The 27655-nt window shown below is 44.4% G+C and overlaps 1 protein-coding gene across 1 annotated transcript in view; it reads right to left on the reverse strand.

Moving 5' to 3' along the window:
- RPS6KA5 (ribosomal protein S6 kinase A5) overlaps nucleotides 1-27655 on the reverse strand; it is a 204367-nt gene that overhangs the window by 94206 nt on the left and 82506 nt on the right. The window contains exons 3-4 of the mRNA XM_082242791.1: nucleotides 24203-24421; nucleotides 9975-10090 (exon numbers count right to left, since the gene is read on the reverse strand). Of these exons, the coding sequence (XP_082098917.1) occupies nucleotides 9975-10090; nucleotides 24203-24421 (335 nt within the window). The remainder of the gene's footprint in view (nucleotides 1-9974; nucleotides 10091-24202; nucleotides 24422-27655) is intronic.

The raw sequence follows: 27655 nt of genomic DNA on the forward strand, positions 1-27655 counted from the left end.
CCACCTCACTATAACCTCATTGATTCTCCTTTCTATTAAGGCTCGGTTCACACTACTGTGACCTGAGAGTAATGTGACTTATGGTGCGACTTTTGCAAGATGACTTCTTGGCAATTTGCTGGTGACTTGAGTACTACTTTGATGCGACTTTGAAGTTAGGGAAGGGCTACACTGCAGGGAATGCTCGTGTAATCTTCCTGTAATGTCGGATCCAAATCACATCAGCATAAATAAAGAACCGATTTGGAAGTGACTTCCATTAAAGTCTTTGGGCACAAGTCGGATAGAAGTCTCCTTGGCGTAGTACAGGAACCATTTCTAAAGTCAGAATGATTTAAGTAGTGCTAAGACAGCTCTCATTGACTAACATGGGATTTCACATGTCATGCGACTTGGGGTCTCACAAGTCAGATCCCAAGTCGTGGCAAAGTGAACCGAGCCTTAAAAGGAGTTCCACTCAAAAGTGGAACTTCCGCTTTAAGTGGTACTGACCCCCCTGACATGCCACATTTGGCATGTCTTTTTTTGGTGGGGAAGCGGGTACTTAGATTTGACAGGTACCCACTCCCACTTCCACTCGGGCCGCCTAGGCAGCTCGGGCAGAAGTTCTCCCCCCCCCCCCCCCCTTCCTCCCTGCAATCTTCTGGGACACGTCACAGGTCCCAGAAGATTGCCCCTCCATTCAGGACTCGCGCATGCGCCCCCGGCTGTGAAGCCGCAATCTGTCACAGCTGGGTGCCCACACTAGAGATGCCGGCACCAAGGGGAGAAGACGGAGAGAACCGGAGCATCCACCAGCCGCATTGCTGGACCGTGGGACAGGTGAGTGCGTGTTTATTAGAAGTCATCAGCTACATTTTTTGTTGCTGCTGACTTTTAATAAACACAAAAGCCAGTGGAACTCCGCTCACACTACTCGGACTTGTCAGGCAACTTGGTCGCCTGACAAGTAGCGATCCATTCTGTGCAATGGAACTAGGGCTGCACGATATTGGAAAAAAAAAGTACATTGCAATATTTTTTTTCCCAACGATATATATTGCGATATTGAGAGAGCCATCAATCCAGGCTAAATACAGGGTTAATGTTACTGTAGGGATTCAGTGCAGCAGCCTTCTTCTGATTGTACTACAGGGCAAGCCAGGGTTAATGTTACTGTAGTAGGATTTGGGAAGTAGTGCAGCAGCAGCAGCCTTCTTCTAAATGTCATTGCAGTTGCACCATACAGGGCAGGCCAGAGTTAATGGTAATGTAGGGAACTGCAGGTTAATAAGATGATCATGACAGTGTGACTGTGCTGTGGAACTTAGGCATAAGCAGAGAAATCGGGACTCACAGTGGTGGTAGAAGGTAGAAAGAATACAGCCCGACGATGCCGACATCCGCCCCGCATGTTAAGTCCGTCCTGCAGCTCTCCTGACCGAGCGGTGAGCGCGGCACAGTGAACCAATCACGTCGTGAGTAGCGGCACAGCGAACCGATCAGGTGTGCAGGCATGCGTGATTGGTTCCCTGTGCGCTGCTCACGGCGCGCTGCTCACCGCTCAGTCAGGAGAGCTGCAGGACGGACTTAACATGCGGGACGGTCGGGCTGTATTCTTCTACCTTCCTTCACTGTGAGTCCCCAATATCGGCTGATCCGGCGATGTGACTATCGCCCACTCCTGCAGCACGATATTCGATGTTACATTACATTCAGCGCTAAATGGAACCGTTCTAATCAGAGCGACTCAAGTCGCTCCGACTTAGAAAAAGGTTCCTGCACTACTTCTGGGCGAAGTCGGAGCGACTTGCATTGACTTCTATTATGAGAAGTCGTTTGCAAGCTGTGATGAAGTCGTGCTGCACGGGCGACTTTGAGTCGCCCTGGTGTGAACCGACTCATAGCCCGCATTCACACTACCGCGGCACGACTCTGTACTACTTCGGGGGCGACTTGTGAACTCCCGTGCACCGCGACTTCGGCGCGACTTGCACGGACTTCATATAATGAATGTCTATGCAAGTCGCTCCGAGGTCGCCCCGAAGTAGTACAGGACCCTTTTTCTAAGTCGGAGCGACTTGTGTCACTCCTATTAGAACCGGTCCTGTAGCAGTCAATGGACCGCAACTTGTCAGGCTGACAAGTCGCGTTAGTGTGAATGGACTCTTAAGGTTTCAGAAACTCGTTAGAACCAAAACAATTAGTAACAGTTGCGTAAAAATAGCAAGTGAACCACCCAAATAGTAAAGGGCAAAACCTAGAGGTCTCTCACAATTCTCAATGTAAAGGCCTAATTATTCATTAAAGCAGAACTCCAGGAATTGTCAGCTTATAAGTGGTTAAGTCAAACGAGGTGTTATCCACCTAGTCAGCTTCAAAATCTCTTTTATTTACCATTCACTTTTTTATTGAGCTCCGCATGGTATCACATGGTGCAATGCTTTTCAGGCTCCTAAGGAAAAAAAATAGTACAAAAGTTTTACCTGCAAAAAATGTTAGGTTTTTTTTTGAAGGTGAACTTATCCTTTAAATTGCTATAAGCCAGCAAATTTTTAGAAATGCTGAAATTCCTGGAGTTCTGCTTTAAAGCACATGCAGGGCCAACGCATACAGGGAATCTGCATTTCCTTCATCTGGGCTGTGCTTAGAAGGACAATGGAAAGTTTGGGTTTAGGAATGTACAATAGCACATAAAATGATTATGCTGGATATTTTTGATAAACCTAGGCACAACACATAAGGAAGTTTGGATTCTCATATTTAAATGAATAACTGTATAAAACTGAAACATTCATTCATATACATATTTGGGTAAGATATTTTTAAGGCAGAGCTTACATTTTATAATCAGACTTGTTATCTTAGCCTACTTTAGCCACAAATGACAGCGAACGTAAAGTGAGGGGGCTCAGCAAAGTTATAAAAATGTGAACAGTCTCATTTTCTATGCAGCGGCGGGGAGATATGAATAAATCATTTTCAAGTGTAAGTGTAGCTATGGCACATAAAAGTAACTGTTTAATGTGACAGTAATGGTGCCTAAATTTTAGATTTTCCTGGTTGCTTTAGCCCATCTAACCATCATTTTCAGACCGTGTAGTCACAGAGTGTTTTGGTAAGAAGAAAATGAAGGGCTACACAGCTCACTGCACTGGTATGATTTGCAAAGGAATGTGACAGCACACCTAAAGGCAGCTAAAATTCAGCTTTGAATTTTGGAGGACACTGGGACATGTTGTGGCACGCTCCATGGCCATCAGCTCTTTAGAAATACAAGGGTTGATTTACTAAAACTGAAGAATACGGAATGTGGTGCAGCTGTGCATGGAAGTCAATCACTTTCTAACTTCAGCTTGTTCAGTTATATTATCAGCTTCGATAATATATCTTAGAAGCCGATTGGTTATTATGCAGAGCTGCACCAAATTCTATGTGCTCTGGTATTAGTAAATCTACCCCCATGTGCACAGTCCAATCACCTCCATTAACCACTTGCCCACTGTAATCCTACTGCGGCTCCCCTGGGTCCAGCGACGTAGTCCTACGTCGCTGGACCAATAGCGGTCTCGGCGGCGCGCGCGCCGGAGGCTCGCTCTCGCTGTGTTTAGACACAGCGGGAGTCGGGCCAGAGGAGGAGAGGCGGCGATCACCGCCTCTCTTCCCACGATCATCGGGGAAAGTGTGAGAAGACCCGCCTGCTTATGTAAACAAAGCAGGCGGATCTTCTCAGTGGCAGACAGGGAGAGATCACAGGATTCAGCATAGCTGAACCTATGATCTCTGTCTGTGTCACAGAACCCCCACCCCCCCCCTCACACGTCAGTAAGCATGAGGCACACATTTAACCCTTTGATCACCCATAGGGTTAACCCCTTCCCTGCCAGTGTCATTATTACAGTAACAGTGCATATTTATAGCACGGATTACTGTAGTAATGCCACTGGTCCCCCCAAATGAGTCAAAAATGTCAGTTAGGGGGTCCGATCTGTCTGCCGCAATCACGCAAAAAAAAAAAAAAAAAAAAACGCAGATCGCAGCCATTACTAGCAAAAAAAAAAAAACACAAAAATGACATAAATCTTTCCCTTTGTTAGTAAACGCGATAACTTTTGCGCAAACCAATCAAAATACGCTTATTGCGATATTTTTTTACCAAAAATATGTAGCAGAAAACAAATTGGCCTAAAAAGTTTGATCTTTTATTTTTTTGGGAATGTCGTATAGCAGAATGAGAAAAATATTTTTTTTTTTTTTTTTTCAGAATTGTTGCTCTTTTTTTGTTTATAGCGCAAAAAGTAAAAATCGCAGAGGTGATCAAATACCACCAAAAGAAAGCTCTGTTTGTGGGGAAAAAAGACATCAATTTTATTTGGGTACAGCGTCGCATGACCGCGCAATTGTCCATTAAAGTAACGCAGTGCCGAATCGCAAAATAGGGCCTGGTCAGGAAGGGGGTCAAATCTTCCGGTCTTAAAGTGGTTAAAGGAAAAGATCAGCAAGCAGTTGGTTGGTGGTTGAGGGCAAATAACAAGTTCACTTTAAAGCATGCCTCTACAGTGGCGAACTGCACTCCTGTGATTCATAGGGGATGTACTGCCTAACAAGCTTTGGCTATATTTCTCTGTTAACGAATGCCCACCTGCATTGTACTGCGGACAGACGGATACTGCAGGCAAATCAACATACCTGTCCATTGCTGCTTACCTCCGGGTATCGGGCATGCGTATGCACCCACCCCAGCCGGCACCCACTGTGATTGTATACAGCAGGAGCCTATCAGCAAGTCCCAGCCAATGATTCATGGCCAGGACCTGCTGACCGGCTGTGTTCAATCACAAGCCCAGAGCTCCGTGTTGACATTCAACACAGAGCTCTGTACACAGGGAACGGTCTCTATGATTCTCATGCCTGCTTTAAACTTAGAGATGGAATTAGTAAAAGCAGCACACTTTACACACATTGTCACTGTACTAATGACAAATGTTGTGCCTGTATATAGTATTATCACTGATCACTGTAATAATGTCACTGGTGATGTCAGTGTCAGTTAGTGTCACCCAGCGCTTGAAAAACTCCTCATTGTGAAAGGAGCCTAAGCCTCAGTTTACACCAGAGCGACTTGTCATGCGATTTGACAGGTTAATGCGCATGACAAGTCGCACCCTATTGTCGGCAATGGCAGTGTTCAAATTTGCGCGACGCCGACTCTGCGTTGCCGCACTGATTTGAAAAAGTAGTTCCTGCACTCCTTTTCGCAATTTTGGGTGTGACTTGCATCGACCTCTGTGCACGAAGCCGCACAAATGTCTTCCAAGTTGCACCTGAAGATACACTGACATTAATGACACTGACGTCAATGGAGCCTTTTTCCTGTGCGTTTACAGGATGATTTTTAAAGGAGGTGACTCGAAAAACTGCACCAAAAACTCTTAGCAGGGGCATTTTTGAAGTGTTATTGAGGTGTTTTTGATGCGGTTTCCATTCATTTCAATAGGTAAGAGCGTTTTTGGGGCAGTTTTTCTTTTTTTTTGCTCCAAAAATGCTGCAAGCAGGATTTATTCTACTGCAATGGGAAGTGCACGGCCCCAGTGTGAACACATTCATAGATTTTGAAAAGGGAAGCTTTTTTCTTGAGCTTTTCAGGCGACTTTTTTAACGAAAAAGCGCTTAGCAAACTCGTCATCCTCAACTGCCAGTAAAACACCTATGCGTCAATGGAGCCTTTCTGCTGTGCGTTTACAGAACGTTTTTTAAAGGACGTGACTCAAAAACTGCACCAAAAACGCTTAGCATGGGCATTTTTGAAGTGCTATTGAGATGTTTTTGATGCAGTTTCCATTCATTTCAATAGGTAAAAGTGATTTTGGGGCAGTTTTTTTTTTTTTTTAACCACTTGCCGTCTGCTCACTAGAGCTCTACTGCGGCAAAGTGGCTGTTGTAGGTCTGACGACGTAGACTTACGCCGGCAGACACTACCCCTTCTCGGCGGCGCGCGCGCGCTGCCGGAGGCTCGCTCCCATTGTTTTCCGTCACAGCGGGAGTCGGGCCAGGGGAGGAGCGGCGGCGATCGCCGCTGCTCTTCCCCAATCGTCGGGGAATCGAGTTTGGAGATCCGCCAGCTTGTGTAAACAGAGCGGGCGGATCTCCTAAGTGACAGGCAGTGACAGATTGCAGGGTTCAGCATAGCTGAACATCCGATCTGTCCCTGTGTCACTCAGTCACCTCCCCCCACACAGGTTAGTAAGCACCAGGCATACATTAACCCCTCCCTCTCCAATAAAATTAACCCCTTCCCTCCCCAGTGTCATTTTTACAGTAACAGGGCATATATTTAGCACTGATTACTGTAGTAATGTCACTGGTACCCCCAAAAGTGTCAAAAATGTCAGTCAAGGATCCGATCTGTCCGCCGCAATGTCGCAGTCCCGCAAAAAAAAAAAAAATTGCAGATCGCCGCCATTACTCGTTAAAAAAAAAAAACACCAAAAATGACAGAAATCTTTCACTTTGTTAGTAAACGCAATAACTTTTGCACAAACCAATCAAAATACGCTTATTGTGATTTTTTTTTTACCAAACATAGGTAGCAGAAAACAAATTGGCCAAAAATGTAAAAAAAAATTTAGATTTTTACATTTTTTTTTTTTGGGGGGGGAATTTCATATAAAAAAAATGTGAAAAATATTGTTATTTTTTCAAAATAAACGCTCTTTTTTTGTTTATAGCACAAAAAGTAAAAAAATCGCACAGGTGATCAAATACCACCAAAAGAAAGCTCTCTTTGTGGGAAAAAAAGAAGGACGTAAATTTCGTTTGGGTACGGCGTCGCACGACCGCGCAATTGTAAGTTAAAGTTGCACAGCGCCGAATCACAAAAAGTGGCCCAGACGTAAGGCAGCAAAATCCTCCGGTGGTAAAGTGGTTAAACGAAAAAACGCTTGAAAAAATCCTCATTGTGAAAGCAGCCTAAGCATCTGTTTACACCGGAGCGACTTGTCATGTGATTTGACAGGTTAAAACACATGACAAGTCGCACCCTATTGTCTTTATATTGTCGGCAATGGCAGTGTTCAAAATTGGTTCCACGCTGACTTTGCGTTGTCGCAGCGATTTAAAAGAAGTAGTTCTTGCACTCCTTTTGGCAATTTCAGGTGCGACTTGCATAGACATCTGTGCATGAAGCCGCACAGATGTCTTCCAAGTTGCACCTGAAGATACATTGACATGCGGCTTTGAAATTGTGCGATTTCGGATGAAGTTGCGCAATTTGAAAGCCGCATTCGATGTGAGCGAGGGCTTAGAGCAAGGGTCTTCAAACTATGGCCCTCCAGCTGTTTAGGAACTACAATTCTCATCATGTCTGTGAATGTCAGAGTTTTACAATGCCTCATGGGATGTGTAGTTCCGCAACAGCTGGAGGGCCGTAGTTTGAGGATCCCTGGCTTAGAGCAACAAAATCTTGTTATTCAGTGCAATGTGTCTGACTGTGTCAAAAGCTGAACTGAAGTGTAATTACAGAGATGGCGGCTCCACCCGGATCTGTTGATTTCTGAGGAAATCATTGAAGTGAATGCACCATGACCTGAAGCTGTGGGCTGTCAGCACAACTCCGATTATAGACCTGTATGAAGAAATAAAGGCAGAGTAACTCGGCCAGCTTTGTATACAGAAAAGCAGAAAACTTACACTTGTTCTGTAATGTACAAGCCCAACTCTAACCAAAAATGTAGAATTTGTTTTTTTTCTCTGAATGGGGAAGAAAAATAAATGGATTGCTGTTGGAAGCTCTGCAGGGGGGAATTTATGCCAAATATATGTCCTAGAAGAAACTGACAAATAAAAAAATCTGACAAAGTTGCTAACTCTTTACTACTGTACTACCATAGAAACAACGTGACTGGTGGCTTTTCTCTGGTCACATGGCCCAGGATGTGGATTTATCAGCATTTCAAGGATAAGTTTTACTTAAGAGGGAATGTGGTGTGAATAATCTCTCAGGTGTTCGCTTTCATTTTCTGGCTCTTCTTCTGCATGACAGTTCCAGCGCAGTGACACAGGAGATGTTCTAATCCTGACTCCACACAACGTTCCAATAGAAGTCTTCCCTCCTTACTCTACTAATTATCTCTGCTCTTCTGAAATACTCTGCTCTGCTGGAGGACTCTGCTCCTTCCTCTATCCAACTCTCCTCTCCTGAAATACTCTGCTCTGCTGGAGGACCTCATTCCCTTCTCAAAATCTTCACCCCTGAAATACTTTGTTCTGCTGGAGGACTCTGCTGCTACCTCTATCTAACTCCCCCCCCCCCCCCCGAAATGCTCTGCTCCGCTGGAGGACTCTGCTCCTTCCTCTAACTTTCCTCTCCTGAATTATTCTGCACTGCTGGAGGACTCTGCTCCTTCCTTTATTAAACCCTCCTCTCCTGTTCTTTGTTCTGCTGGAGGACTCTGCTTCTACCTCTATCTAACATTCCTCTCCTGAAATACTCTGCTCTGCTGGAGGACTCTGCATCTTCCTCTAACTCTCCTCTCCTGAAATACTCTGCTCTGCTCTGCTGGAGGACTCTGCATCTTCCTCTATCTAAATCTCCTCTCCTGAAATACTCTGCTCTGCTGGAGGACTCTGCTCCTTCCTCTATCTAACTCTCCTCTCCTGAAATACTCTGCTCTGCTGGAGGACTCTGCTCCTTCCTCTAACTCTCCTCTCCTGAAATACTCTGCTCTGCTGGAGTACTCTGCTCCTACCTCTAACTCTCCTCTCCTGAAATACTCTGCTCTGCTCTGCTGGAGGACTCTGCTCCTTCCTCTATCTAACTCTCCTCTCCTGAAATACTCTGCTCTGCTGGAGGACTCTGCTCCTACCTCTAACTCTCCTCTCCTGAAATACTCTGCTCTGCTGGAGGACTCTGCATCTTCCTCTAACTCTCCTCTCCTGAAATACTCTGCTCTGCTCTGCTGGAGGACTCTGCATCTTCCTCTATCTAAATCTCCTCTCCTGAAATACTCTGCTCTGCTGGAGGACCCTGCTCCTTCCTCTATCTAATGCTCATCTCCTGAAATACCCTGCTCTGCTGGATGACTCTGCTCCTTTATTTATCGAACTCTCTTCTCCTGAAATACTCTGCTCTGCTATAGGATCCTGCACCTTCCTCTATAACTTTCCTCTCCTGAAATAATCTGCATTGCTGGATGACTCTACTCCTTTCTCTGACTTTTCTCTCCGAAAAAGCTCTGCATTGCTGAATGACTCTGCTCTTTCTTCTCACTCTCCTCTCCTAAAATACTCTGCACTGCTGGAGGACTCTGCTCCTACCTCTATCTAACTCTCCTCTCCTAAAATACTCTGCACTGCTGGAGGACTCTGCTCCTTCCTCTATCTAACTCTCCTCTCCTGAAATACTCTGCACTGCTGGAGGACTCTGCTCCTACCTCTATCTAACTCTCCTCTCCTAAAATACTCTGCACTGCTGGAGGACTCTGCTCCTCCCTCTATCTAACTCTCCTCTCCTAAAATACTCTGCACTGCTGGAGGACTCTGCTCCTACCTCTATCTAACTCTCCTCTCCTGAAATACTCTGCACTGCTGGAGGACTCTGCTCCTTCCTCTATCTAACTCTCCTCTCCTAAAATACTCTGCACTGCTGAGGACTGATTCTTCTTTTTCATTCTCTTTCTCTCCCCCTTCATGAAATATTGTTGGATAACTCCTCCTGTTTTTACCCAATTAGACATCCTCATTTTCAAACTCCCCTTCTTCCCCTTCCTCACATCATGACACCACTGAGGTCACATGCAGCGTGTTCTAACCTAAACCATTAAAAAAAAAAACAGCAGGCCACGACCTCCAACAAGACCCACACCTTCCCTTCTGTGGCTATGAAGAGATCACAAAATCTTCAACTCCCTTCCCATGCAAACAGGCATTCCAGCAATTTCTTGTAAAAAAAAAAAAAGTAAAAAAAGTTAAAAAAAAAAAAAAAAAAGATGACCTACCTTATGTAAGTGTTCAAGGGCGAGTACAATTTCCCCGATATATAACTGTACTTCACTCTCTGTGAATTTCTCTCGCTGAGATAAATGAGTAAATAGTTCTCCACCATTAATGTAATCTGCAAAAAGCATATAAAAAAAAAGCAGGCTGAAGCAGATTTTCACTCCAATGTAAAGCTATCTCAAAAGTTCTGCTGAGTTTGATAAATAAAAAGGTAACAAAAAAATGTCCTTTCCTTGAGAAAATGCTGCTCCCGGTTCCCTTTAGTGATGGCTCCCAACATTAGAGCCCCTTCTAGCCCCACAACCTCAGGTTGTTTACAGGGGAGTTCCCCCCCTGAGGTTACAAGTGGCTCCCACCATTAGAAACCCCCCAAAAAAAGGTCTCTTTTTTCCAACAGGTGGGTGGTTTCTATAGATGTAGGAGGTGTGCGATTTGTAAAGGAGACGTGTTGATACATTTAAGTCGGGGGCCACGGATCAGGATTTTACCATCAAACCGTTTATATCCTGTACAACTAAGTATGTGGTGTAGGTGTACCTCGTAAGATGTCCATGTGGCCTTGACTATGTTGGCCGCACTATCTGAGAGCTTCATGTGAGGCTTAAGGAGCATGTGGCCAACATAGTCAAGGGCTTTCCTAAACACAGTCTCTCGCGTCATTATGACGAATGCCATCAGAGAGACCCCAGTGGAACTTTATTTTTGGGCATTGATAGGTTCTCAGGTCATTGGAGGGGGAGCCACCTAACGAGGGGTGTATCAAGGCTTGAGACAAGCTGGATTTATAGGCTGAAGTCCTACACCCCCTTGGGGCTCAATATTGAATGGGACCTGAATGCCCATATTAATAATTCTTAGCTTGATTTTTTGTATTTCTTATTTTTAGAGCTGAGTTTCTGAGGCTTTTAACAGTGTCTTGGTTAGGTGTTATGTAAGGTTTTTAATTATTTCATATTTGTGATTTTAGCTGTATTTTAATGTATTTATGATCTCATATGTATCTTGATTGAGTGGGCCTCCTCGTTCCTTAGGTGTGGTTTGCACGGGCACCGCTAGATGGCGCCGTCTCCCCCATGTTGCGGCCTAATACCTAATTGCAAATATATTCACACTTGGATGTTTTATTATTATCAGAGAATACATCTGGAGTAGTATATAGGAATTGTGGTTGAAGATTTAGCCAGTCAATTTCATTGCGGGGGTATTTTGATTCAATTTTCGATCCCCCGGATGTTGCTATTTTCTTCTTCCCTTCCAGTATTTTGATGGTTCCGGTATGTGAAGCACATCTCCGATTTCCGGCTACCAATTACCTTCGATTGTTCCGCCCTCCTCCGCAGCTACATATAGTACGAGCGCACCTCGAGGCCGCACCCCTGGACGACGTCTTTTGATGACGAAACGTGCATCGGGTGGCGCTCTTGGTGACACATGCTGTGGCGTGGAGGAGACGTGGCGGCCATCTTTTTGGTTGTCAATGCAGTGAACGCTAAGGAACAACACGAGGAGGACCTCACATTAAACAGAAATGCGAGATTACCTTCTTTTACCCTGTAAGTGTTACCTTTATGTGTGGGAATAAAGATTTGTAACAGTCTGCGCTATGCGAGTGTCCCTGCCTTCTCTTTTATATTTCACCATCCACCGAGCCTGCCAGCCTGGGATTGAAGAGTGGGAGATTCTTTTTCCAAAACCTAATTTCTGGGCGTTTATGATCTCTGTCATGGGGGTCTACTGCAGCTGGTAAGGAGTGATGTTATTGGAGTGCTTTCCGGTGGTGGTTCTTCGGTTCTGAAGTTGCCTCATTTGTCATCAAGTGTGTAATGCATCTTTAAGGACTGCTTTTTCTCATTTATTTGGGACTGTACTATAAGGTTTAGCGCCACAGCCATTGTTCTAATTCTTTTTTTGATCTGTTATGTTCCAGATTAGTGTGGCTGCTTTTCCTGTTTTAATGTTGATACTTTTTAATATTGATTATTATCTATTTTGGTATCTTCTTTAGCGCAGCAATACTGTGTTTTTTTTTTTTACTGTAGTAATGTCACTGGTCCCCCCAAAAGTGTCAAAAATGTCAGTTAGGTGTCCGATCTGTCCGCCACAATGTCGCAGTCCCGCTAAGAATCGCTGACCGTTGCCATTACTAGTAAAAAATAAATAAAATTAATTAAAATGACATAAATCTTTCCCCTAGTTTGTAGACACCATAACTTTTGCGCAAACAAATCAAAGTAAGCTTATTCTGATTTTTTTTTTTACCAAAAATATGTAGCAGAATAAAAAATTAGCCTAAAATGATGAAAACATTTTAATTTTTTTTTTTTGGAGAATGTTATATAGCAGAAAGTGAAAAAAAATTATATATATATTTTTTTTTTTTTTTTTCCCAGAATTTGTCGCTCTTTTTGTTTATAGAGCAAATTATAAGAAATCGCACAGGTGATCAAATACCACCAAAAGAAAGCTCTATTTTGTGGGAAAATAGGAAATAAATATTATTTGGGTACAGCGTCGCACGACCGCGCAATTGTCCATTAAAGTAGTTCAGTGCCGTATCGCAAAAAATGGCCTGCTCATTAAGGGGGAAAATCTTCTGGTAGGAAGGAGACAACCAGAGCTCAGACTAGCTTCTGCAGAGCTCATGTGACCAAGCACCTAAGCCTCCAGACAGATAGGCATTACTGACAGGAGCCTAGAACAGCATTTTCTCCCAGATGACATCTCAGCCCTTCTATAAGACTTTATTGATCCACGGGGGCAGGACATTTATAGTTTTGGGTTAAAATAATTGAGTAATGGGAAATGTCAAAGAAGAACTCCAGGCAAGTACTAAAGAAAAACACAGTTTAGCTCAATTGTATATTCATTCAAAAATCATTTAAAAGAGAAGTAGAAGAGACGCTTCGTCGTCATGCACGCTTGCTGATCGGCGGGAGAGTCCGGTGCAGCCACACAGCCTGCTGCTTTCTAGGATAGCAATTGTTTCTGTTTTTATTGCTACATGCAAGTTTTTTTAAAACCTATTGCCCAATGATTTGCTTAGTGTGATTCTCTTTGCACATTTCATGTGTAATTTTTGAACAAATGCTTTTTATGGGTTACACTATGGGCAGATATGCCTTTTTTTTTCATCCTGCTGATGAACCAACCCTGACTGGATCACGTTTGGCACTTTGGAGTTTCCCTTCATAAGGAGATGTAACACGCGCATTTGACCATACTTTATGATGGTCCACAGGAGCCGGTAAGAGGCTTTAATACTTGGTGTCACCTGGTGGTGGAAGCACTACGAATTGTGATTGTGGGGACACTGGTGGAGCAAGTGAATCGTGGGCTTGGGGTGATTTTTTTTTTTTTTTTTTTTTTGGTTTTTGGAATTTCTTGTTTCACATATATTTTTTCTGTTCAGCCCATGTAAACGGGCTCTTATGGACACTATATATATATATATCTATATATCTATCTATCTATATATATATATATATATATATATATATATATATATATATATATATATATATATATATATATATATATATATATATATATAGTGTCCATAAGAGCCCGTTTACATGGGCTGAACAGAAAAAATATATGTGAAACAAGAAATTCCAAAAAAAAAAATTATATATATCTATATCTCTCTCTCTATATATATATATCTATATATATATATATATATCTATATCTATCTATCTATCTATCTATCTATCTATATATTTTTTTTTTTTTTACACATTTTTAAATGTGTTTATTGAAATTGAGATCATCACAAAAATATATAAACACAAACATTTTAGATAACATAGTCAAGAAAACAGAACTTTGTAATATATAAGGGTCCTTTCACACGGCCGCTCCGCTGCTTAAGTCCGCTGCGGGACTTTTTTTTTTTTTTTTTTTTTCACGGAGAGGATGACATTTGTGTCATCCGCTCCGTGTGCCCGCATATCATCCTATCTGTTTGCGGATGATATGCGGACATAATGTAAGTATATGGCACTGCGGATGTCAGCGGATGACACCGCTGACATCCGATTTTCCTTCCTTTCCGTTTTTTACACGGATGAAAAAATAGGGTTCTGTTCCAAAAAACGGAACAGAACTGAAAGGAGAAAAATCGGATGTCAGCGGATGGTATTCCGCTGACATCCGCAGTGCCATTCACTTACATTATGTCCGCAAATCATCCGCAAACGGATGGGATGATTTGCGGACACACGGAGCGGCCGTGTGAAAGGACCCTATTGGTGATAGTGATCATGAACATGAAACATATGTTTGGGGGAATGGTAAGAGAAACGACAAAAATTCACAAGCGAATAGAAATTCACAAACCAACAAGAGAGACCATCAGTTATGAAAAAATGGATTTTTGTAAGATCTTACCGTAAAATCCTTTTCTCTTAAGCTCATTGACAGACGTAGTCTTCTTGATTCTCAAGAGCTGGGTTATGTTGTCTCCGCAGGAGTAGGACTAGGCAGAAAGACAAAACGTTCTGGCTCCACCTTAGGGGCAGTCCCTGAGGGTATATCCTCCCTCTCTCTGCTACAGGGAATCAGTTCTGTTCTAAAGCAGTAACAGAGAATTTAACCCAACCCAACTCAATGATAGAGGGGCGGGTACTACGTCTGTCAATGAGCTTAAGAGAAAAGGATTTTACGGTAAGATCTTACAAAAATCCATTTTTCTCTATCGCTCATTGACAGACGTAGTCTTCTTGATTCTCAAGAGCTGGGACATCCAGAAGCAGTGCCACAAATGAGGGGTGGGATTGACAGAAATCAAAATCCAATCTAGAAGGCCCAACCGGAGCCAACCAGAAGTATCAAAGGACTCATCGAGTAAACAGATGAGACCTACCCCACAAATCCTCGAGGTAGACCAACAGTCTCCTCAAACAGTGGCCTGCAGGAACCTTGCGGCCAGAAGAGGCATCTGACGATGCCATCACATGAACCTTATACAATATTGTTGTATAATATTGTTGACTAAACAGTCGCCTTGAAAACCTGAACCACTGACGCCTGATGGCGGAAGGTCCAGGAAACTCTAAGCGCCCGAGTAGAATGCGCCTTAAAAGGGAACGGGGGATCCCGACCCTTAGATAAAATAAGCCTATACCACCGTCTGTCTGATCCATCTAAAGATGGTCGCAGCAGAACAGGCAACCCCTTCTTAGGGCCATCCGTGATCACAAACAGTGAATCCGTCTACAAATTGAATCCGTAGTATTCAAATATATCCTGATCGCCCGAACTACATCCAAGGAATGCCATGCAAATTCTCGAGGATGATTGGGCTAAGGACATAGGAAGGACAATACACTGTCCTCATTCAATGAAACTTTGAAACCACCTTAGGAAGGAAGGATGGATTCGGATGAAGAACAACCTTATCCCTATGAACCACCAGATCTGGGGAACAACAGGATAATGCAGCCAGTTCTGACACCCTGCGTGCAGAAGTGATAGCCACCAAGAAGACCACCTTCTGGGATAAAGTAAGCAAGGGAATCTCCCTGATATTTTCAAAGGGAGGTGTCTGAAGAACCGACAGCACCAAATTAAGATCCCAGGATGGTAACGGCGCGTGCACTGGCAGAGCCAGGTGTCGCACCCCCTGGATGAAATTCCGCACCAAGGAATGAGTAGACAAAGGCTTCTGAAAGAAGATAGCAAATGCTGAAACCAGACCCTTGATAACACTCAAGGCCAGCTTCTGCTCAACTCCCTGTTGCAGAAAGGCCAATATTCGGACTATCGAATAAAGATGTAGATGGAACCCAAGGGATTCACACCACACAATATAAGACTTCCATGTACGATGATAATCTTTCTGGAAGTCGCTTTCCTTGTTTTAACTAGAGTAGGAATAACTGAAGCTGACAATCCCTTGTCCTTCAGCTGAATCCCTGTAGCAGAGAGAGGGAGGATATACCCTCAGGGACTGCCCCTAGGGTGGAGCCAGAACGTTTTGTCTTTCTGCCTAGTCCTACTCCTGCGGAGACAACATAACCCAGCTCTTGAGAATCAAGAAGACTACGTCTGTCAATGAGCGATAGAGAAATCGGTATCGGCTGAGTAAGTGAAACATCAGTAGCCGCCGAAGGTGGTTTATCAGAGTGGTCGAGGGGAGAGCAAGCTGTGATGAGCCGGCCGCATGACCATCGGGGGGGGGGTCTACAAGTCTGGAGGGGGGGGAAACCCATCGACACCCCAAATGGGATCATCCTGTGTCGGATCAGGGACCCCCCCCCCCCTTGACCTGCACCTCCCCCGGGGGGGGGGGGGGGGTTCTGATTTTATGAAAAGGGAAAAAAAAAATTCAGCGGTCTGAGTCCTGCCAAATAAGCAGTTATTTAGAAGATAAATGTCATTTAGACATAAAGAGTCCTCCCCATTCATTTCAGTAATGGCTTGGTGCTTGGGTCAGCAGGCCAGTTAGTAAATTAAGTAATTTGTTGGCCAGAATTCAGCTGCAAGCGTGGAATTGTTCCAAACTGCTCAAGGCAACATAAATCACTCAGAGAGAGAGAGAGAGTATTAAATCTTACTTATATGCTACGACAAAATTATGTATAAAAAATTAAATATTTTAATAGTACTTATTTTTCATTAGCATGAAAAAAAAACACAATATAGACACCTAAGATGACCTTTGATTCAATTTGGTACAAAAATGTTAAAAAGTAAACGTTTGTGCTGAAAAAAAATGTCCGCGGCCGGCCCGACATGCACACTGAACGTGTACGGGCTTTCCCGAGCGGTGCATGGGCAGTGTCGTGTTGGCGCCGGGCGGCGCCATTTTTAAGTCTAAGGTGCTTCAGGAACAGGTAAGTGAGACTCCTCCACGGCCGCACTACCTGCCGTTATGCGGCCATACTACAGGGGATGCAGTGCACACCTGTACCATGCCCGCAGCCCTGCATTCTCCTGTACCATGCCCGCAGCCCTGCATTCTCCTGTACCATGCCCAAAGCCCTGCATTCTCCTGTACCATGCCCCCAGCCCTGCATTCTCCTGTACCATGCCCCCAGCCCTGCATTCTCCTGTACCAAGCCTGCAGTCCTGCATTCTCCTGTACCATGTCCGCAGCCCCTGCATTCTCCTGTACCATGCCCCCAGCCCTGCATTCTCCTGTACCATGCCCCCAGCCCTGCATTCTCCTGTACCATGCCCCCAGCCCTGCATTCTCCTGTACCAAGCCCGCAGTCCTGCATTCTCCTCTACCATGTCCGCAGCCCCTGCATTCTCCTGTACCATGCCCCCAGCCCTGCATTCTCCTGTACCATGCCCCCAGCCCTGCATTCTCCTGTACCATGCCCCCAGCCCTGCATTCTCCTGTACCATGCCCCCAGCCCTGCATTCCCCTGTACTATGTCTGCAGCTCTGCATTCTCCTGTACCATGCCCGAAGCCCTGCATTCTCCTGTACCATGCCGGCAGCCCCTGTTTTGGGTCTCGTGGTGGTCCAGTTGGGTCCAGTAGCTGCTGCAGTTCCCACCCCAGGCTTATATTCGAGTCAATCATTTTTCCCTTTTTTTTGTGGTAAAATTAGGGGTTTCGGCTTATATTCGGGTCAGCTTATACTCGAGTATATATGGTATATATATATATATATATATATATATATATATATATATATATATATATATATATATATATATATATATATATATATATATATATAGATAGATAGATAGATAGATAGATTTATTTACTGTTTCGCACAGTTCTTTTGATCTAATGGTTATTTACTCAATAATAATTGATTATGGTGTTATTTGTTTTAGTGTGTTGGCTTATTTTGGAATTAGCGCCAATATACTCACAGATTTTATATTCTATTTGTGTATATATGTGGCGACACTAAAGAAATTGGCAGCTTATTCTCACATTTATATTTATTTTGATCACATTTTATTTTACCCCTATTCTCATTTACTTCACTGGTAGCGCATTGGCCTTTGTACCTCTAAACATTGTGTGGGCAAATTTTTGCCAGTCACAGGCCTATGTCTTAGAACAGGGATCTTCAAAACTATGGCCCTCCAGTTGTTCAGGAACTACAATTCCCATCATACCTAATCATGTCTGTGAATGTCAGAGTTTTACAGTGCCTTTATGGGACATGTAGTTGCGCAACAGCTGGAGGGCCGTAGTTTGAAGATCCCTATCTTAGAATAAGAGGGAGGTGAAGCCCCCATTATGTATAGCTGGTTAGTGGGCATGGAGGAGGAGGAGGAGGAGGAGGAGGGAGGGAGTTGGCTGTCATTTCCCACTGTGTATTCGCCCACATCTGTGACTCTATATTCACATGGGCTGCCCAGACGTGATAAGGAGGAAATGCTCAGTATAGAAACTCACTGAAAACTGAGCATGTGCAGAGTTGCCACCACAGCTGCAAAATCCCAAGATGAATTTGGGACATGAACAGAAGGGGGAGATAGAGAGCAGCAGGATTAACCAGGTTTTTTTTTTTTGCAGAATACAGAAAAGGAATCTCAGTGAGTGAGTATGAACAGCATGTAATACACCATTTATTGATAGTTTTTTTAGGATGTGGGTTTAGTGACACTTTACGTATGTCCATGTGAACAAAGCCTAATGCCTGGTATAAGATTATAAGATGAACAATTGTTTTTTTTTTTTGCATGCTAGTATTATATTGAAAATGAAGAGGTTACTAAAGTTACGAAAATTCTTGTACAAAAGAACCAAAAATTCGGAAGAGATGTACAGTAATGTGTTTGTATTGTATTTTCGGGCAAAAACTGTACTGAATAAAAGCAAATCGTACCATCTGGTATCGTACGAGAAAAATTTTCCTACTTGTCCCATCAGATAATATCTGGTGAATTGTCGTGATCGGCTCTCAAAAGCGGTGTACTAATGATCAGATTATCATATGATCGCTTTGAAAGCGGTATTTTTTCCATCCGATTTTCTGATCGTGTGTGCAGGCCTTCAGACAAGAAGCATGTTACCAGGAGACACCAGCTAAAAATAAAGAGGAAAAAACCCTAAGGCCCTGTTCACACCTGAGAGTATTTCAGCTCGTAAAACGCTCATCTCTGAAGTCTCAAAACGTCCAACATGCAAAATCCCATTCATTTCAATGGCCCCTGTTCACATCTGAGCGTTTTGTTGCCTGAAGCAAAACGCCTGAAACTCAATAAAGTACATAGGCTTCTTTTTTTGGCAGATTACAAGTGTTTTTGTTGTCAATGCCTGCCTCCAAACACCTACAAAAAAACGCCTGAAAAACGCCCAAAAAAACGCCTGAAAAACGCCCAAAAAAACGCCTGAAAAAAGCTAGAAAAAAACACCTGAAAACAATACGCTCAGATATGAATGGAGCCTGAAGCTCAAAAAAGTACATGAGCTTCTTTTTTTGGCAGATTACAAGCGTTTTTGTCAGATGTCAATGCCTGCCTCAAAAAACCTGCAAAAAAAGCCAGAAAAACCTCCTGAAAAAAAAAAAAACACCTGAAAAACGATACGCTCAGATGTGAATGGAGCCTAAAAAAAGAAAACAAAAAAATGAAGCCACCACATTTAAACAGTTCCCCACAAGAGCAATTTTTTCTTTTTTTGTCTTTTCATTTCTTTGTTAAAAATCTGCATTTTTGGCTATAAAATTACTTAAAGAGGTTGTAAACCCATAGATTTTATTTTTTTCGCAACCTGAAAGAGAAACACATAATGAGCTAGTATGCATCGCATACTAGCTCATTATGAAATACTTACCTCAGAACGAGCCCCCGCCGTGCCGCCCACTTACCTGTATGACGGGCGACATGTCCAGTCGCCCGTCTTGCGGGATCGCGGCATCCGGCCATCTGATTGGCCGGAGCCACAGTGACGTCACTCCCGCGCACGCGCGCGGGAGCCAACGGTCACGGCATGGGACTCTGAAGGAACGGCACCAGCGGCCCTTCCTTCAGAGCGCATGCGCCAGTGATGTGACTGGCTGCATGAAAGGTAAATATCTCCTAAACGGTGCATGTTTAGGAGATATTTACAGTACCTATAGGTAAGCCTTATCATAGGCTTACCTATAGGTACAAGTTGCAGAGGAGGGTTTACTTCCTCTTTGAGGCTCGGTTCACATTTATGCGATGCGGGAAGGCTGCGAATTCGCAGCCTGTTCCCGCATCGCACACGCACCCCCGGCAGTTCACACTGCCATATGCGATACGCTGGGGGTGTCAATGTAATCTTACTGACACCCCCAGTTTGATCGCATATCGCAGTGCGATCGTTCAGTTCGCACAGGAGCGGATCGCACAAGTGTGAACCGATGTGCGATCCGATCCTGATGCGGCTGCAAAAATGCCTCCTGTGCGAGTTTGCTTCGGGTGCGATGCGAATTTAGCCATACAAACTGTATGGCTAAACTCGCACCGCACAGCTGATCGCATGTAATGTCGGAGCAGTGCGCTCCTACATTACATGCGAACCCCGCACTCGCAGAAGTGTGAACCGGGGCTAAAACCCCAAACTGTTATATATTTTCTAAACAAAGAGGCCTTGTAGAAAAACAAAAAAAAAGATGGCAGTTGCAATTTTTTTTTTCATGATATTTACACAACAGTGTATCAAATATATATTTTCAGGGGAAAAAAAAACATTAGGGTCCTTTCACACGAATGATCCGATCAGATCCGCCGGTCAGTTTTTTAGGCGGATCTGAAACGCGTTTACCTGTCCTGTGTCTATGTGAAGCACTGTTTATATTATATCCTACGGGGGATTAAACACTTCATTCTTCAATTTCCTCTGAGTGCAGTCACATTTTCTTTGAATCATTGGACCTTTGGATGACGCATCCGACTTGCATCGGAGCCCCTTTCCTCACCTGAGCGGCTCTCTCCCTCTATCTACATTGTAAATTCCGGGTCCCCATTGACAGTTTTCCCAGCCATCAAGCCCAGGAAAGAATGTAATGCAGCGTGTTGTGCATTACACAGAGGAGACATGCAGGGTCTTTTAGACCCTGGATTTCTCATTAAAGAGAACCTGTCATCAAAAGAAATCATCACATAGGGGACTTTTTGTCCCCTATGTAAGAAAAAAAAAGTAAAAAAAAAAAAAAAAAATGGTTTCAATTGTAAAAAAACTAGTTCCACTCAACCACATAAAATCCCCCTCACCGAAAAAAAAAAAAGAGGAGGCCCCCCCACCCGAACATATACACACGTACAAACGTAAATGCACATGTCGGGGGCAACTACGCCTGAAAACGTTAATTGCGATACACGTTACATATCGCCGCACATGCCGGAATGAGAGCAATATTTGTAGCACCAGAACTCCTTCATAAACCTAAACTGATGACTTATAGGAGGCTTTTGAAGTGTTGCCTATGGAAAATAATGGGTACTGACATATTTAAGGTTTGACATGTTGGGTATCTATTTACTTGGTGCAAGCTAGGCTTTTATATTTTACAAAAAATATGGGTAATTTATTGTGTTTTCATGCCCTAAAATTAACTTGAAATGTGTTTTTTTTTTTTACTAAACATTTCTGTTTCCTAAGCCTTTGCAGTAATATCGTGTGACATCAAATTTCATTCTCTAGGGTGTCCGTTTCAGAAAAGATATAATGTTTGAGGGTTTTATGTAATCTTCAGGCCTAAAATTATTTTTTTTAACCACTTTACGACCGCCCACATTGACACTACTGCGGCAATGTGGCACAATCCCGTCCAGCGACGTAGACCTACGTCGCTGGACTCCTCCCCCTGTAGGCGGCACTCGCGCGCCACCGGAGGGGCACTCCCGTTGTTTTCAGTCACAGCGGGAGTCGGGCCAGGGGAGGAGCGGCGGAGATCGCCGCTGCTCTTCCCCAATCGTCGGGGAATCGAGTTTGGAGATCCGCCCGCTTGTGTAAACAGAGCGGGCGGATCTCCTAAGTGACAGGCAGGGTCAGATTGCAGGGTTCAGCATAGCTGAACCTGCGATCTGTCCCTGTGTCACTCAGTCACCTCCCCCCACACACGTCAGTAAGCACCAGGCATACATTAACCCCTCCCTCTCCAATAAAATTAACCCCTTCCCTGCCAGTGTCATTTTTACAGTAACAGTGCATATGTATAGCACTGATTACTGCAGTAATGTCACTGGTACCCCCAAAAGTGTCAAAAATGTCAGTCAAGGGTCCGATCTGTCCGCCGCAATGTCGCAGTCCCGCAAAAAAAAAAAATCGCAGATCGCCGCCATTACTCGTTTTTGTTATTTTTTCAAAATAAACGCTCTTTTTTTGTTTATAGCACAAAAAGTAAAAAATCGGTGCTCCTGAAGAAAGAGCGCCGGGTATACTGACCCCGCGCATGCTCAGAAACGCGTCGTGCCTGCCGTTCTTTTGCTGTTTGATCACACCACCCCTGGTGACGGGAGAGCGTCCATCCTCCTACGGAACTTTGCAGCCGCCGGTCATCTCCATCTGACCACATACCGTACACTGAGGCGGGAGGCAGCCGGCTTTCTTTCCTCCCATCAACATTGACTCAGCCACGGACGGCGCCTTGGAGTGGATGTTACAACCCCCCTCCCCCCAGAGGATGTCCTAAGATCCAATGGTGTCACACAGCCTGACCTTCATTCATGTCTTGTGAGTTACCACACACATTGTCTTATATGTATGAATAAACTGTCTGCACTTAGAGCGCTTCTCCTCTTTGTTTCTTTGCTTATACAGAATCTCCTCTTGGTCTGTGGAAGAGCGGCTCAGTGCATATGGACTATCCCCTTCGGTCTACATGTTGATCTCATACTATATAGTAATTTTATTTTATTAGTTTTATCTAACTAATCTAACTAAACTAAACTAACTAATCTACTACCTTTCCCCCCCCCTTCCCCCCCTCCCCCCTCCTTGCTTTGTATTTGATTTATCATACACATCTTCTGTGTCGGAGGTTTTTTAGCGCTCTGGTTATAGATATATATACCCCTGTTCTGGTCATGTGGTGCAGACCTCAAGGGCAGGTACTGTCCATGTATTCCCTGTTTGTTCCACATTCTAAAGCTAGAATTGCTCGCCACCGTACCCTCCTGTGGGGAAAAAGGTCACGACGACATGGGATGATATCTTTCATCCTATTTTAGTGGAAAGATTATGACACCGGGAGGTTGATTTACTAAAGGCAAATATACTGTGCACTTTGAAGTACAGTTGCTCTAGATCTGAGGGGGAAGCTCTGCTGGTTTCTATCATCCAATCATGTACAAACAAAAATGCTGTTTTTTTATTTTCCTTGCATGTGATTGTGTATTCTTTTCAAAGTGAAACTTTACCTCATTTACTAAGCTCTGGTGCAAGTGCCCTTAATACTTACCTGACCCCCCCTCTCTATCCACCGATGTCAATGAGTGCTTCAGCCGTCCGGGACTCTCTCTCCTACATGGCTGAGACACAGCCGTGGCATTATTGGCTCCTGCTGCTGTTAAACTCAATTAGCCAATCAGGAGAGAGAGGGTGGGGCCGAATGGCAGCTCCGTGTCTGAATGGATACACAGAGCTGCAGCCCGGCTTGGGTGCCCCCATTGCAAGCTGCTTGCTGTGGGGGCACTCAACAGGAGGGAGGGGCTAGGAGCACCGAAGAGGGGCCCGAGGAGGATTCGGGTTGCTCTGTGCAAAACCAATTCACTGAGGAGGTAAGTATAACTTGTTTGTAATTTTATCAGACAAAAACACATCGCTCTGAACAATGGAAGCAATCAGGTAAATGGAAACGTCCATCAAGTGCACAGGCTGCGGTGATCTCTCTCTCTCTCTCTCGCTCGCTCTGAACAATGGAAGCATCAGGTAAATGTAAACGTTCATCAGGTGCACAGGCTGCAGTGATCTCTCCAAACGCCATTGCAATACAATGTCAAGCAAAAGGACAGCCGGCAACTCTGTAAATTTTCCAATTCTTTATTGTCACACCTCAGGAAGTAACATAGACAAGGTGACTAACGCGTTTCGGCGATAAGCCTAGGTCACAGCACACCTCATCGCCGAAACGCGTTAGCCACCTTGTCTATTTTACTCACTGAGGAGTTGACAATAAGGAATTTGAACATTTACAGAGTTGCCGGCTGTCCTTTTGCTTGACATTGTTTGTAATTTTAATTGGAAAAAAAATGAGACTTTACAATCAATTTAACAATAGCCTGCCCGTGCCTGAGCAGATTATCAGCAGTAATGAATTGGGTATAAAAAAAAAGCCTTACCTAAAATGAGATGAAGCTTTGTGTCTGTCTGGAAGGCATAATGAAGGGTTACAAGGAAAGGCGACTGTCTGATGTGTTCCAGCACTTGGCGCTCAGTTCTTGTGTGTTCTGCAGTCTTGGCCTTCTGAATTATAGTCGCCTTCTTCAGCACTTTCATAGCATACAGCTTTCCGGAGTCGTGGCCGCTGATCTTCCGCACCAAGAACACTTTGCCATAGGCTGCATTGCAAAGAGAAGGTAATTGGTCACTGTGAATTTGTCCCCACAAACTATATAGGCATTTATGAAGCCACTTCAGTGTCATCTCTAAAATCGAAAGATTAACGGGAGGAATTCTTTACATGCAGCGGAACATTTGAAGATGAAGTGATACAATTTACTGGCTAACTCAGCAGAAGAAAAATGCAAGCTTTCAAAACATTATCATTAAAAAGGGTTTTTACCACTTGCTGACTGTCCTATAGCAGTTTTACTGTTCCAGGGTGGCAGCTGTGTGCCGCATCACGTATATAGAAGTAATCCTGCACTTTTGCCTGCAGGGGGCGTGCGTCTGCCGCCGGCAAGCCGCTTCAAATGTGCTTATTCACAGCAGAAGCTGATCTGCGGGTGCTGGGCACTTGATGTCCGCCGGCACCCGCCAATCGATGGGCAGAGACTAAGAACCGAGCTCTGCCTATGTAAACAAGTCAGATCTCCCTTCTGACCGGGGGGGAAGGGATGGATTTTGTGTTCCTGCAAAGCAGGGACTAAAATCCATCTTTTCCTCTAGTAAAAAGTAGCACATACAGTACACTAAAACACTGGCTAGGCACACATTAAACCCTTTGGTCGCCCTAGATTTTTAAGCCCTTCCCAGCCAGTGTCATCAGTACAGTGACAGTGCATATATTTAACACTGATCACTGTATTACTGTCACTGCTTCCCACAAAGTGTCAAAAGAGAAAGTTTGCATCCAATTGCCCACCGTAATATCGCAGTTTGGCTATAATGTCGCTGATCGCCGCTATTCCTAGTAAAAAAATTAATAAAAATTCCATAAGTAAATACCATTGTTTGTAGGCGCTATAACATTTGCGTAAAAACCAATCATAATACACTTAGGGCTCTTTCACACATTTATCTCAGCGGGGGGATGCGGAGACACAGCTGTCAGGTCCCCATGCATCTCTATGGGGGAATCGGATGGGAACGGAGCGTCTGTCCGTTCTCATCCGATCTGATATAGGGTTTCCATCCGTCCAGATTTGACAGATCAGATGTCAGCGGACATATCTCCGCTGACATCCCATGCCCCATAGACATGCATGGGGTGACTGTACAGATCTGCCAAAAAAAAAAAATGGAATGGTCCACCTGTGTGAAAGGGGCCTAATTGGGATTTTTTTTAACCAAAAATGTAGAAGAATACATATTGGCCTAAATTTATAAAAAAAAAAAAAAATTGATTTTTGACTTACCATAAAATCCATTTCTCTGATGTCCATTGACAGACACAGCTCCTTATCTTCTTGACCATTGGGTTATACTGCCCCCTATAGGAGAAGGACACTGGGTAGGAAAAAGCTGGACTACGCCTATGGGGCAGTCCCAGTGGGTATACTCCCACTCTCAGCTATTGGCATTCAGTTTGGTTAAAAGCAGTGTCAGAAGAAAGCCAACTCCACAGAGGGGTGGGTGCTGTGTCCGTCAATGAACATCAGAGAAATGTTTTTTACGGTAAGTCAAAAATCCCATTTTGTCTTTCATTCATTGAAGGACACAGCTCCTTATCTTCTTGACCATTGGGATGTCCCAAAGCAGTGTCAAACATGAGGGATGGGAACAGCAAGAAAAAATTCCCAAGGCTAAAACGTAGCCAACCAGGTAACATGAAGCTCAACCATAAACAACTGGAGCTCACCTGAAAAAAAAAAAAAAAAAAAAAAAAAAAAAAAAAAGGAGGACCAGGTCCTCTCAACAGCAGGCTGCAAAACCGCGCGACCAAAAGAAGCATCCGCAGATGCCAACACATCCACTTTATAAAACTTTGTGAAAGTGTGCACAGACGACCAGGTGGCCGCCCTACAAACCTGCAGCACTGACGCCTGATGACGGAAGGCCCAGGAGGCACTAAGCGCCCAAGTAGAGTGCACCTTAAAAAGGGAAAGAACCTGACCCTTAAATGAATAGGCCTGAATCACTGTCTGTCTGATCCCTCTGGAAATGGTCTCAGTAGAAGCAGACAACCCTTTTCGAGGTCCATCTGTGGGAACAAATAGTGAATCGGACTTTCGAAAAGACTTCGTAGCTGCCAGGTACACCCTGATTGCCCCTAACTACATCCAGGGAATGCAAGGCCATTTCCTTAGAATGTTTTGGCCTGGGACATAGGCAAGGCAACACAATGTATTCATTCAAATGGAAATTAGAGACGACCTTTGGAAGGAACGACGGACAGGGACGGAGAACCACCACTCTCTGAACCACCAGGTAAGGTGAACGACAAGACAGTGCTGCCAGCTCCAACAACCTGTGTGTAGAAGTAATAGCCACCAAAAAGGCCACCTTCTGCAACAACGTAAGCAGAGAAACCTCCCGATGCCTTTCGAAGGGAGGTTTCTGAAGAACTGACAGCACCGAATTGAGGTCCTACAGCGGCAATGGAGACCGAACTGGAGGAGCCAAGTGTTGAACTCCCTGGATAAAGGTACGCACCAAGGAATGCGTGGCCAATGAACGTTAAACAAAAAAAAATGCTAAGGTCGAAACCTGGCCCTTGATGGTACTCAAAGCCAGGCGCTGCTCAAGTCCCCCCCCCCCCCCCCATTGGAGGAAAGCCAATATCTGAGCCACTGAAAAGGAGCAAAGGTGATCCCCCAAGAGACTCACACCAGGCAATGTACCTTCTCCAAACTGAATGGTAGATCTTCCTAGAGGTAGATTTTCTAGCCTTTAACAGCGTAGGAATCACCAATTCAGATAAACCTCTATCCTTCAGCACCTGGCTTTCAACAGCCAAGCCGTTAAAGCCAGTGACTGCAAAGCATGATGGGTGATTGGCCCTTGGGACAGCAGATCTTCCCTGAGAGGAAGTCTCCAAGGAGCATCGGCGACCAGCCGTACCATATCGGTGTACCAAGACTGGCGAGGCCAGTCTGGTGTCACTAGAATGACTGGATTCCCTTCGGCCTCGATCCTGCGCAGGAGTCTTGGCAGAAGTTTGAGAGGGGGGGGGGGGGAGGAGGCGTAAATCAGACAATACTGACTTCAAGAAACCACTAATCCATCTGTGGCGTCAGCCAGAGGATCCAGAGACCGTGCCACAAACCTCTGTACCTTCCTTTTGAGATGAGAGGCCAATAGGTCCACCTTGGGAATACCCTACGAGAGACAAGACTGATGGAACACCTCCGGATAGATAACCATTCCCACTGGTTAAAACGCCTGTCAACTGAGGTAATCCGCTTGCCAAT

Source organism: Pelophylax lessonae (genome assembly GCF_965119305.1).
Source record: "Pelophylax lessonae genome assembly, chromosome: 13".
Classification (NCBI taxonomy): Eukaryota; Metazoa; Chordata; class Amphibia; order Anura; family Ranidae; genus Pelophylax; species Pelophylax lessonae.